This window comes from Hydractinia symbiolongicarpus, chromosome 5, assembly GCF_029227915.1.
Source record: "Hydractinia symbiolongicarpus strain clone_291-10 chromosome 5, HSymV2.1, whole genome shotgun sequence".
NCBI lineage: Eukaryota > Metazoa > Cnidaria > Hydrozoa > Anthoathecata > Hydractiniidae > Hydractinia > Hydractinia symbiolongicarpus.
In genome coordinates this window covers 6,996,863-7,009,423 of record NC_079879.1, presented here as the reverse complement: position 1 = coordinate 7,009,423, position 12,561 = coordinate 6,996,863, and the positions used below count along the sequence as shown (strand labels likewise).

The following is a 12,561-nucleotide window of genomic DNA, read 5'->3' as shown; positions in this document are numbered from 1 at the left end:
GATAGAACTTTAAAAAATCAACATCAATTGATGTAGTTTTTATATAGATGTAATATAATCTGATATATATATATAGATATAATTCTATATATAGCTATTTTACCCTTTATGACACTGCTTTTATATAGCTGCCAGACTATATGTAGCATTACCACTGGAGATACGTATAGCATTGCTTTAACTTGCTCGCCTGTCAAACCAACGATTAGCAGTCAGTAGAGCACTGAATGGGTTGACAATACTACATTTAAAGTGGGCTGGGGTGGGAATTCGAACCTAAAACCTATATGCTACCAGTACAATCCATGTTCTGCTAATAGGTTAGCTATAGTATATAGATTAATTTTGTTCTTTACATTTTCATCAGTAAGCTCTTTGGGCTCTGGCATCTGCAGGGCAGAAAAAAAGAGGGGGCACTAGGTAAATCAAAGTAATTATCAGTCCACTTCGTCACACCAAGGCATTCTTAGTACTATAAATAAATGCAAATAAATCATAAAGCATCGATTTACACCTGATATATAATAGTTTAAAACCTCATATGATGCTTTCCTGCAAAAAAAATCCACAGAAAACCTCTCTTCACCAAATCCCAGCATTCTTTTTTCTGCCACACAAATGCTGGTGTCAAGCTAAGGGCTTTTACCCTAAAAAAATAAATAAACAACGCCACGCTTCATCTATAGCTAGCTAGCTAGCTATAACTATATGACTTTAACATGACCTCCATGTCCAAATTTTTGGCCCAGTTTATTATTAGTTGAATTCCTGGCATGTGGTACTATGTTTGTGTGCTCTTTCGTATTGCATAAGCAGTTCTGATTTAAGCATTTCCATAATGATTTTTAAGCATTTCCATAATGATTGAAGTCTTTAGCTGGGAAATCAAGGTCACGTGAAAAAGAAATCAGCACAACAACACGCCCATTATATTCTGAAATGAATATATCACTGTAGGTATTTATAGTTATCTATGGAAGAGCTCCATCTAATCTCGTATTTTACTTTACATTTTAGTTTTCCCCCCTTTCTGTCCGAGCTTCTACTGCCGCCATTATGGACGCAAATATTTTTATTTGTGTCATTTTACAAGAAAACACTAAAGGTGAGTTTCAGATGCATCGTGCCACGCTGATGCGACACACGGAAAATAATTTTGGGAAATTGAACATTTTTTCAGCTCTTTCCTGAAACGGACAAACAGCATCATTTAGACAGTGCTCAGAAGTTCCACTTTTTGCATCTTTTCTCCGAGGGCGATATGTCTCGCCGTCCTGAGATAAAAAAAAACAACAGGCGCTGGGAACGAGGTTGGCGGCAAACCACTCAAATGACTTCTTCATTCGAACAATTATTGTTGTACCATAAGCTTTTTTCCTGATCTAACTCAAACTATATGAAGCTGGAGCTTTAAATGCTGTAAAAGCGGCAATCGAAGAAATTGACGTAATTCGAATGATATAAATGATTCGAATGTTAATTGTAAACACACACCAACAATCATGGATTCCGTTGCAAGTGTAAAACGCCGTGTTCAGAAAATAAATCACACAAAATTAGGTTATAAGACAATGATGGCATCATTTAAACGCGAAAACGTGAACTAACTTTTCGTGCGATTTTTAACATGCGGCTTAAGGTCTTACATTAAATATGGGAAAGGAACATATTTTTAACTAAAAACAATCATTTATCTTAGATTTCTTCATGAAACAGTAATGTGTTTTTAATAGCTTTCACTTTCTTTTCTCCCTTTTGGACTCAGTTTTTATTTTGGAAAGGTTTTGGAGTCCTAAGTCTGCTGGCTGTGAACATGTGAATAGTGACAAACAATTGAACTGAGGTAAGTCCATCCAGAGCGCATATTACTTACATAGAAAATGGCTTTCTTAATTGCTTGTGGTATTAAGATCATCGAAATTCCGCCCAACTTTTCCAATATATTATGCCCAGGATTGTAAGTGTTCAGTACACGTTTCTCGAATTACATGTTTTTTTAAATTTTAGAATTTTGATGTTTTGACCTTAACGTCATATTCAGCATCAGTAAATTGATGTGTGTATAAATTTTCAACTTAATCCGACATGCTTTTCTGGGACTGTGATATTTCATTGGAACCTTGGATTATTGACATTAAACACTGACACACCACAATGATATACAACAGGTTTCCAATAAGAAACGCAGCATAACGCAAATATTACTTTTATTTTGGTTTCGCGTGTTATAAAAAAAAAGGAATTTAATTTCACTTTTCACGTGTCCACCAGAAGATAAAGCTTGTCCAATCAGATCAGCTGATTTCATTATGATGTGCGAGAATTTCATATTTTAAAAAATAAAAATAGTTTAGGTCGTAAATTTAAACCTAAAATCCCGACATTTTTCTGACATGTTAAAGCAATGCTATACTTCTGACCTTTTCCTGACGTTTTGACATCATTTTGAAAAATTCCTCAGAGTTATGGTTGCTAGGAGTAAAACATCATCAATTTGTTAGTTTTCACGTACAGATAGCAAAAAGAAACAGGCAAATAATTAATTTTCATGCTATCCCATTCTTACGTCATCAGTATACCAGTGTCATCAGTGTACCAGTTTGCTTTTTTCCATCTCACCTATCTAATTAATTTATTTACTTTCGATTACCTTATTTATTTATTTATTTTTGTATAATATGTATAGAAAAAAAAATTACCTAAATTATTACCTATTTTAAAATTTTATTTATTACTATTTTTTTGTTTCAACAGGTCCTACATTGATACCAGGATTGTAAATATTTCTAACGTAGTCAACCTGTAAAATTATAATTGTTAATAATAATAATCAATGCTATTATGTTTTTTCGCGCGTAAAGAAAGCAACTTCGAGTCCATCGCTTTTTTTCGACAGAAAAAACATATAATTTGTGAAATCAGATTATTTTTTATTTTCGTTTTAATACTTGTTAAGTGGTGACACAATATACATGCAACCTTATTTTAGTTAATAAATTCAGTACATAAAAATACTTGTACAAGGTCAAGATCTTTGAAAAAATGTGATACAACTACACGCTTCTTTATAAGAATACCAAAATTATTAGTTAGTAAGGAAGTATTGTTATTAAACTGAAATCTCGCCTTGATATTCTTATAACACATATTCTCATAAAAAAGGCGTGTATAGAAATATCTCACAAGGTTATAAAATAATAAAATAACAACGAATAAATATTAATACATACGAGATATTGAGCATAACAGATACTCCATAACATTTGATAAAGCTTAAAATCAAAATTTTGGGGTAAAATTTTGCAAATAAAATATCTCTTTAAGGTTTTTTTAGGACTCTAATTATGCATTTTAAATATTTCTCAAAGAAAGTGAAGAGCGTATGTTAGGTAAAATCTTCATCTTACTCGTCGTCTCGAAAGATTTCACGTGTTTGACATTCAATAGTTTTAAAAAAAAATCGCAAAACTTATTTTTAAAATTAATCAACTTTTGCATACTTTTGCAAAACTGATTTTAATTATTTGCTCTGTAACGTCAAATATTGGAGAACTTAATTTTTCGAAAAAATAGCGAAAATTAAGTTCTGCAAAAATTTTGCATCGACATTGACATTTCATTTTTGTCTTTTAATAACGTTTAAGCCCCAAAATTCTTCTAAAATTTTGAAGCACCCAAAAAATAACTAAAAACGTTTAGAAAGCACCCAAATTACAACAACAAATCGCAAACAAATAATAAGAAACAAAATATATAAAATAGAAAATATTAAATTAAAAACGTCCTATGCTATAAATTAACAAATAGTGCCACACAAAACGGCCTTTGAAAATAAACAAAAAATGGAGCGAAAAAGTCTTTGCGAAGTTACTTAAAATTCTAAAATTGTCAATCAATCTCTTGGTTGAGAGAACTGGAATTTATATAATTTATCTTTTATTTCATACGGTTTATCGTTTATGATTTTGAGTCTTTTACCTTTTAATTTAGAGAAAAAGTTCTTAGAATTCCCTCAACATAATATACAGTTTTATATTAGTGGAACCGGCCACAACAATAAGACAAATATTTCTTATAAGCGCAACCCTAATCGGCATATGTGAAGGTTTAGCCCTATTCAGGCTAAAACTGAGATGATGGAGGGGACATCGTATGACCACAAAACTTAGTACAAATGTTTAAAGGACGATTGAGATAAAAGAGATAGCATCATCGTCATCATCATATATTTCAAAACATGAAAAGGCTAAAACATCGGAAAAAACCCAATTTCGCAACAAGAAAAACACTCACTGATAAACACTCACTGATAAACGCATTAAAAAGGGAAAACATGACTTTGCAATTCCTAATAAAGATACTTCAAGCTAATTTTTTTGACTGTCTTGAAGCTAGCTAAAATTAAGGAATACTCAAACTTTATACCCTTGAAACAGTATGCTTTGGAAATTATTTGAATAAAAGTGGATTTTTTTTAGGCCCTCCACTCAAATTGGGTTAAAATCAAGGAGAATTAAGATTTTAGACAGATTTCGAGTCTAGGTAAGTGTATTGAGACTGAGTTTAAAAACAAAAGCCTTTAAAAAACATGTGATAAAACATAAGAAAACCCTTAGTCAACGATACGAGAATTATATTACATGCTTTGTGTTAATTCTGTGGTGCCTGGGTGCATAAGATGCTCGGGAGGGTTAAACTACCACTTGATTGGGTGGCATGTCAGCTAATGCTATTGATGTGTCCACAGGATCACTACCATCATTGTCATCAATTTGGACAGCTTCGATTTGTTCGCGAGCAAAATTGACAAATATCTTTAAAACAAAACGGTATAGAAATGATATACAACATAGACTTGGGCCATGTTTTTCATGAAAAACAGGATTTTAAATTTTTAAACATGAGCCTACTGTCACGCAATATTCTAAGTATTTCGCGAAGCTGGACAAGAGACAAATTACCCGATTTATGATTTACCTGATCTAGTGTTGTTTGCGTGACCGAGTAATCTTCAATTGTATCCGTTTTTCTTAATATTTCCAATTTTTGAAATACTTGAGACAAAGATAAATCAGTTGTTGGAATTTGGTATTCCAGCATATAGTGATGATGGTCCTATAAAATGAAATACAAATAAATTAAAACACACTTTCCACCATTTAAATGTTTAAATCGATAACTGATGTCATAACAAATTTTTTTTATACTGAGACCTCAAGAAAGATCCAATAGCAGGTGTCAGATAGCATATCCAATAAGGGTTCTTATTTTAGATATAACTTGAGAAGCTTATCTAACTGGCGCATAGCAACAATACTTGATAAATAAATGTTACAAATTTGGGATTGATTCGACAAAATTCTTGTTTCGTACTAAAAATTTGACAATGCACTATTTTGCATACGTTTACATGACCAGGCTTATTTTTTAATCACAAATTTGCAGGATTAGTTTTAGACTTGCTTACACACTTCTGTAGATATATATTTTGATCTATTTAATAATAACTGTGGTTTATCTGTCTAAATAATGGCCTAGTATTTTCCTTTAGTGTAACAGGTAATTGGGTCAAACTCCTTCGGATTATACAGATAAGAACTAAAAGGTTTATAATGGGTAACTAATCATCTGTTTTAGCTAAACCAATTGTATTTCCCCTGTTTAAGCAACCCCTGCCGGTTAAAAAAAGAAATTACTTTTAATTTGGCATCTGTGAAGTTAGCTAGAATAAAATCTTGAACGCTGGCTATGCATGGGAGCTTGGCGCGAAGTATCACTGTATATCCAGTACCAAATCTAAATAAAAATATTTTATTATAGTCAAATATATTGTACGTTTTTTGGAATGCACGACACATTGATCGGGAACCTTTGCCTTTTTCTCATGGAGATGTTGAGAGTACATCTGAATTCTATTGACTCGCAACAGACATGAGGAAAACTTAGTTTTAGGAATTCTACTTACTTGCTTCGAAGTTGCTGAGGACTTCCAAGACATTGGAATTCACCGTTTACCATGATAGCAAGTCTTGTACATAACGTTTCACATTCTTCCATGCTAAAAAATATTTTCTTTGTTTAAATAACCTAAAATCAATCTGTTGCATTCGGAAAAAAATAATTTTAGTATAGTCTGTAACAACAAAATCCAGTTTTATTTTATCCATTCTATGCATCTTTTTGAAGTGTGAACGGATCATTAGTAGTGTCACTATAAAAAATATTCTTTGTGACTGTTTGCCTCTGAACGTATTGGAGTATTCCACGGGCTATTCAACTAGTATATACTTAACAAGAAAGTATGAAAAGATATAAAAAACGGTTCCTATTCTACACTCAAGTAAAACAATCAAGGATACTTTCTTAAAAGTGAAAGTCTAAACAAATTTTAATTTTTTAGGAAAGCAGGACATATCATGCCCGATTTTACTTTATGCAAGTGGGTTTAGGAACAAACCCACTAAATAGGAAACAATCTATGAAATACATACCTGTGTGACGTCAGCACAACAGATTTGCCAGCTTTCAAAAGTCCAGACACAACATTCCAAAGAAATCTACGTGCACCAGGATCCATACCTGTGGTAGGTTCATCCTGAATAAGTAAGAAAAGAATAATTAATTTTACCAAGATTTCCAGGCAAGGTTATCACAGGGGAGTAAAGGGCTTAATTTTATTTTTAAACAATCCAACTCGGAAACTCATATATTAAAAAACAAAAGACAAACTATTTTCGGCATTACCAGATAGAAGAATAATTAAAACAAGTCCTTAGGCGGTGGAAATTCCCTGTGGCAGCAAAGTCGATAAAAATATATCGCATTTGTTATTTGTATTTTGAAGATTTTGTGCGCGGTTTATCATGACTGAGTTTTAGCCAACAGACAGAAAACGGCTATTATTATAGGGATTAGTCGAGAAAGTCCAGGGAAAAATCCATTTAGGCAAAAGAACAATGGAAAAGAACAGTCATTTGAATTTTGATGACGTGAGAAATTCCCCAGCGGATCAAGAAAATATATTTGATCATGTACTTCTGACGAACGGCTAAAGAGATATTGGGATTCAAAGTTTTTTAATGACGTCATCAATCTGACTGTTTCAAAACGACTGGTGGGTTAACCCAGCTTTAGGAAATTGGTACAAGTTTGGTCCTAAGTAGTTAAGAGGACCCTAGTTTTCACCCGTTTCCAAGCTATTTGGCCTCAAAATTGTGGAAAGCAATAGTTTTACCAAATTTATTAAAAATTATTATTAGTTATGAACGTTAAAGTGAGGTAATAATGCCAAGTGTTGTAGATGTCAAAATAGTTTTATAGGAAATGTTTTCTAGAATTTGCTAAAAAAAAGTCAAAAATAAAATCCATTTGCAAATGTCACAGACAGACACACAGTAGTAGCCTATTATTATAGCGCGAATAATAAAAAGTATCTACACTTAACAGGAAAGAAATGGAAAACCAAAAATTAAAATTAGCTATTTATAAAGAAAATAAATAAAACGTGGATAAAACAAAGAAATGACCAACATGATATTAAACATGGACGTAAAAAATACATTCGATGCTACTGACCAAAAATATAAGTGGTGGACTTCCAAGTAGAGCAATCGCTGTCGATAGTTTGCGTTTGTTTCCTCCGCTGTAATCACCACACAATTTATCCTTGTAGGGCGTAAGACCAAGAGTCTCGATTGCCCAGTCAGCCATCTAAATATAAGGTTGTATAAAAAAAGTAATCAAGTGCAACAACAGGCGAGCTACAAAACTCATTCGAATGCTTGTAGCATCATCCATAAACGTCCCAAAGTAATCACTTTTTTGTCTCGTTGAAAAAAACCCATGATAGAACACAAAATATTTTGGAACAAATCAAAAAATCCTATTAAAATTCCAGTGTAATGTTTTTGAAAAATACACATGTTAAGTATACACCATTTAAAATTGAAAATATCAAAAATATCTCGCTGGCTTATCATGTATGGGGAAAAGAATCTAAACACTAGTTGAATTTGAAAAAGAACAAAAAGACAAAAAGAATCGTATTAAAATTGACCTTCACCTAATAAATCGATCTGGATATAACGGTCTAGTTAAAGAATGACTTTCTATACCTTTACACTGTCTTTCCTGGACATGCCACGTATTTGAGCATAATAAAACAGCAACTCCTTTCCTGTCAACAGTTCGTCAAGGGCGTCGAATTGTGGACAATATCCCATGTATTGACGAGCTGAATTCATGTTAGTACGAACACTATAAAAATAAAAATTAAATAAACATTAACGCTTTTAAATTTGTGTTTGATAACTACGCAAAGACGCATTAACCCTCTTTTCTTTTAAAATACCCTACACTTCAAACTACGTGTTGCTTTGTACCACCTTATAAAAACGCCCCTTTCAAACACAAGGACTTCAAACTAAAGAAGGGCTTCCGTTAAGAAAGTGTGGTTTGCAAACTAAAAAAGACACGCCCACTCTGAAGTGGTTTATTTCGCCATTAAAATTCATTCTCACCTGTGACCTTTCACAAACGCATCACCAGCAGTAATAGCACTATCACCAGTCATCATTTTAAATGTACTTGTTTTTCCTGCTCCGTTCACACCGAGTAAACCAAAACACTAAAAATGCAAGCGAATGTTCTGATATTTTAGTACAAAACAATGCGCACTAATAAAGGCACCGCTATTTATTAGTTGTAAGTAGATAATAAAAAAAACGCAGGCGATTAGGACCTACCTCCCCTTTCTGTACACCCAAATTTAGTCGGTCTACAGCTAACGTTTTCTTTTTTCCAAGTAAGCTCTTGTACACCTACAGAGAAGAACTCAATGAAACAAGTTTAAAATTAGGACCGTCTAATAAGTTTGCAGGCAAGTCAGTGGTGATGATGAGTAGTTCAACTAAAATGGAAACAGGATCCAGAAGGATTTTATTTAGTCAAGAAGAACTACCTTAGTCAGGTTTGTAGTTTTCAGCACTACATTTTCTTCTTTATCAACTTCACCTTCCAACACACGCTTTCTTTCCTTCGCTACATCTTCTTCTTCGTTTATCTTCTCTTTTGAACTCACTTTTGACGTCCTGGAGGGATAACAAAGCTCTCACAGGTTAGAACATAATTGTAAGGTAAGGAAATGCTAAAATCAGGCTCGCGGTTTTCGTAAAGACTTAATTTTGCAAGCCAATCATGTCAAGATATTTCGCGAAGAGTTTTTTTCCCGAATCAACTATTTTAAGGTTTTGTTGCGAAGAAATATTTTCACAAATTAGTATTTTTCGCAGTTTTTTGTTTTTCCAGAAGTTAATTTTAGTGCATAAGTCATTTCTAGTAATTTCGCGAATAGAACTTTCCAAGAATTTCCGGTCATAAATTATTTTTTGAGAAAATCAATCAAATTACCGCAAACAATGTCGCGTAAAAAATACAACTATACAGTACAACTCGTAAAATAGAGGACTAGTCGAAACATTTAGTAAGATATGGACTGGCACCCTTCTTATACAAAGAACTAGACGATAGTGTCGCAAAAGACATAAGTAAGACGATAAATCTGATAGTTAAAACCTTTTAAAGATAACAACATTACACTCACCAGGGTTTGACGAAGAATCGGTATTGAAACAAAATCGTCACTATCATGTAGAGTATGCCACACAAAAACATGGCGAATACATTTCTACCAATCATCTCCCACTCAAATGGATCCACGAACTTGTTCTGACCTATTGAAGAGATATGAAAGCAACTTTCGTATTATTCTAAGGTTGTAGACAAGTAGGCCATGTTGCTTAGAGTGCATCCGTGTGTTAGAAGAGACTGGTTAATTAATTTTTTACGAGTGTATCGTTTCCATCATTATTTTACCTTGATTTTTTTCACTCCTCAGAAGGAAATTAAAACAACAACAACAACAACAACAACCACAACAACAACAACCACAACAACAAGAAAAACCTACCAACTCTGCTGTAAGAATCGGCTTTGATTTGATTGCCAGCAACATCCATCAGACCTCTCCCGAGACAATAATTCGGAAAGATGAGGAGAGCCCGTTTTAATATTGTGTTAATGTTTTTGAGTTTCTAAATAAATATTAAAATAAACCGGGGTAAAACACATGTGAGATTACTTTTAACTTCTTATACAGTAAGAATAAAAAACACAGCAAAATCGGTTTTTACAACCAAAGGGGACGATACATAGTCCATTTTGTCGAATCCAATTTGTCGACATTGACAAATTTGACATTACTGTTATCAGTTCAGTCATTGAATATCATAGATATTGTTAGGTCACGAACAGGCGAGTATATTCGAGTTTCGACTTTCCGCCATCCAATGATCGGAAACGAAACACAAAAACACAAACCTCATCCTCGGCGCCGAAGAATTCCAAAATGAACGTTGCAAGAGTTCCTATGGTTCCGACAAATAAATTCATAGCAATCAGCACAATGTAAGCTGTGCTTGGCACGTCAAAGAAAAACGAGAAGGGATACATCAATGGTGTCATCGACCACCTAAATAAAAAAATGCATTTACAGTTGACTCCCTCTAATTCATATCTCTATAATTCGAATATTTTTATAATTCGAACGAGTGCTCTGTCACCGTCAATTTTCCTTGAAAAACTCTTATAAAAAACTTTACAATTCGAATTCCTCTAATTCGAAACTTTCTATAATTCGAACAGTTTTAGTCCTTTTAGCATGATTCTGATCAAATATTCAAACCAGAGTTTCTTTATTGTGTAAACTATGAAAATAAAGATTGAATGAAACTTGAATTATGTCTTTAGATTTTGAAATTAACTTAATTTCTCTCTGTAATTCAAATTTTCACTCTCTGAAGCTGAATCTGTCAATCCGTCGAAAAATCTACGGGGTCGCCCGTCCTTTCTATATCGCATTTCGTGTTTTCCTTATAGACAGACAAACAAGGAGACGACAGCTATTATTTTAGAGAAGCTCTGCGAAATGTAATCTAACTTCATAATTTTAAGTAAGCGAGGAGTAACGGCGGTACAGCTGACAGTTTCAACACGTGATGAAAACCTGGCATGACAAAAGGAACATTTTCTTGCTTCGCTTACCCATACAAAAATAGCAAGGCCAGTGTTGGTCCTATGTTTTCCGACGAGACATAAGCCTGTTGATTGAAAGCCAGAAAGATAATAATGCAACACATTGCTGGAATGAGATAATTTATCTAGAAAGAAAGCAATATTAATAATAAATATCAACACATATTGACTTTTTATTTAAAATAATTAAGACTTTGATAATACGGTTGACTCCAGATTAGCGGAATCTCTTTAGAACCAAAGAAAAGAGTTCCACTTAGCACATTTTTAACCTAACAGCGTGGCTCACAAAAAGTAAACAAGGGGGCAACTAAACGAAGCGCAATATATGACTTTTCTGCCGTTAAAATGTAACTAATTTGAACGATGAAACGTTCCACCAGCCAATCAAAATGCATAAATTTACTTCGCTTGAAATAGTCTGCCTATTGGAGACGAACCTTAAATGTTCAAGAAAAAACGTTCATGTGACAACATTTGCGAATAATGTTAAAGTGGTCTGTCTTACAAACACCAAAGACTGGTATTACGGTGATTTTACTGACACTTATAATAATTATGGTACAAATCATTTTCGGAAGAGTTGGTTTGCAGAACTTATTTTTAGATTTGCGGTACAAAAATTCTTTCTTTGGCGGAATATATTTTGCGGACAACTACAAAATTCATTTTTCGCAGATTTAGTAATAAAAGCATAAGCAAAATCAGCATTTTGTCTAACGTAGGTTTCAGAATAAAGAAACTTAAAGTGTCCAACAACGAGCTCATCAAATTGCTAGGTTCTACATCCTCCTTGTCGCAAAAGGTAAATTTACACAAATAGCTTACTAAATCCCAAGAAAAATTTGCCATCCAGTAAACGATCGGATTCACACCGCTCACCAACTGTAAATGTTTTGACTTGCTCACTCTATCTTCAACCAAGTACACCACAAAACTTGCAGGTACAAAGGCGAGCGCCAAGATAACAAAGATGGCGACAAAAAGGCTTGTAATGCCATCACGTCTAAAATGAGATAAAATAAGATAGCTATGAAGCTATGAAAGGAGTCATGTTATTGTAAAGCGGTTAAAAAATATTCTGTAACCAAAAAGTTGCAAACGGCCGAGGATCGGGACTACACTTCCGTGTATTACCTCATGTCGATCAGGTGTCCATGATGAGTTCTCTGTCAAAATGGCATATACCGAGAAATTGAAGTACGATAATGAGGAAGGAATGGCTCACGGTGGAAACTGAGCAGGTATAAGTCCTCACACAGTGCGGAAACTTTTAGGCGAATTTTGAAGAGCAAATTCGATGCTGACACAAACTATAAAATCATGTGGAGAATTTAAGATATTGAATGTAAACACTCCTTTAGATATGAAGAATAAAATAGTTATTTTTAATTACTTTTAGTTCTGGGATTTTTTAAAACAAAACACAAACAGTTGCGTTCTACTTGGTTAGTATATTAATTTTCAGCA

The 12,561-nt window shown here is 33.5% G+C and overlaps 1 protein-coding gene across 1 annotated transcript in view; it reads right to left on the bottom strand.

Annotated features, from left to right (window-relative positions):
• Nucleotides 1-2,909: 2,909 nt before the first annotated feature.
• LOC130644464 (retinal-specific phospholipid-transporting ATPase ABCA4-like) overlaps nucleotides 2,910-12,561 on the bottom strand; it is a 41,708-nt gene continuing 32,056 nt past the window's right edge. The window contains exons 33-47 of the mRNA XM_057450086.1: nucleotides 11,920-12,097; nucleotides 11,101-11,216; nucleotides 10,378-10,528; nucleotides 9,968-10,091; nucleotides 9,602-9,731; nucleotides 8,960-9,089; nucleotides 8,745-8,819; nucleotides 8,520-8,626; nucleotides 8,115-8,256; nucleotides 7,576-7,710; nucleotides 6,492-6,595; nucleotides 5,966-6,058; nucleotides 5,697-5,796; nucleotides 4,978-5,115; nucleotides 2,910-4,814 (exon numbers count right to left, since the gene is read on the bottom strand). Coding sequence (XP_057306069.1) covers nucleotides 4,692-4,814; nucleotides 4,978-5,115; nucleotides 5,697-5,796; nucleotides 5,966-6,058; nucleotides 6,492-6,595; nucleotides 7,576-7,710; nucleotides 8,115-8,256; nucleotides 8,520-8,626; nucleotides 8,745-8,819; nucleotides 8,960-9,089; nucleotides 9,602-9,731; nucleotides 9,968-10,091; nucleotides 10,378-10,528; nucleotides 11,101-11,216; nucleotides 11,920-12,097 — 1,846 coding nt within the window. The 3' untranslated portion in view covers nucleotides 2,910-4,691. The remainder of the gene's footprint in view (nucleotides 4,815-4,977; nucleotides 5,116-5,696; nucleotides 5,797-5,965; nucleotides 6,059-6,491; nucleotides 6,596-7,575; nucleotides 7,711-8,114; nucleotides 8,257-8,519; nucleotides 8,627-8,744; nucleotides 8,820-8,959; nucleotides 9,090-9,601; nucleotides 9,732-9,967; nucleotides 10,092-10,377; nucleotides 10,529-11,100; nucleotides 11,217-11,919; nucleotides 12,098-12,561) is intronic.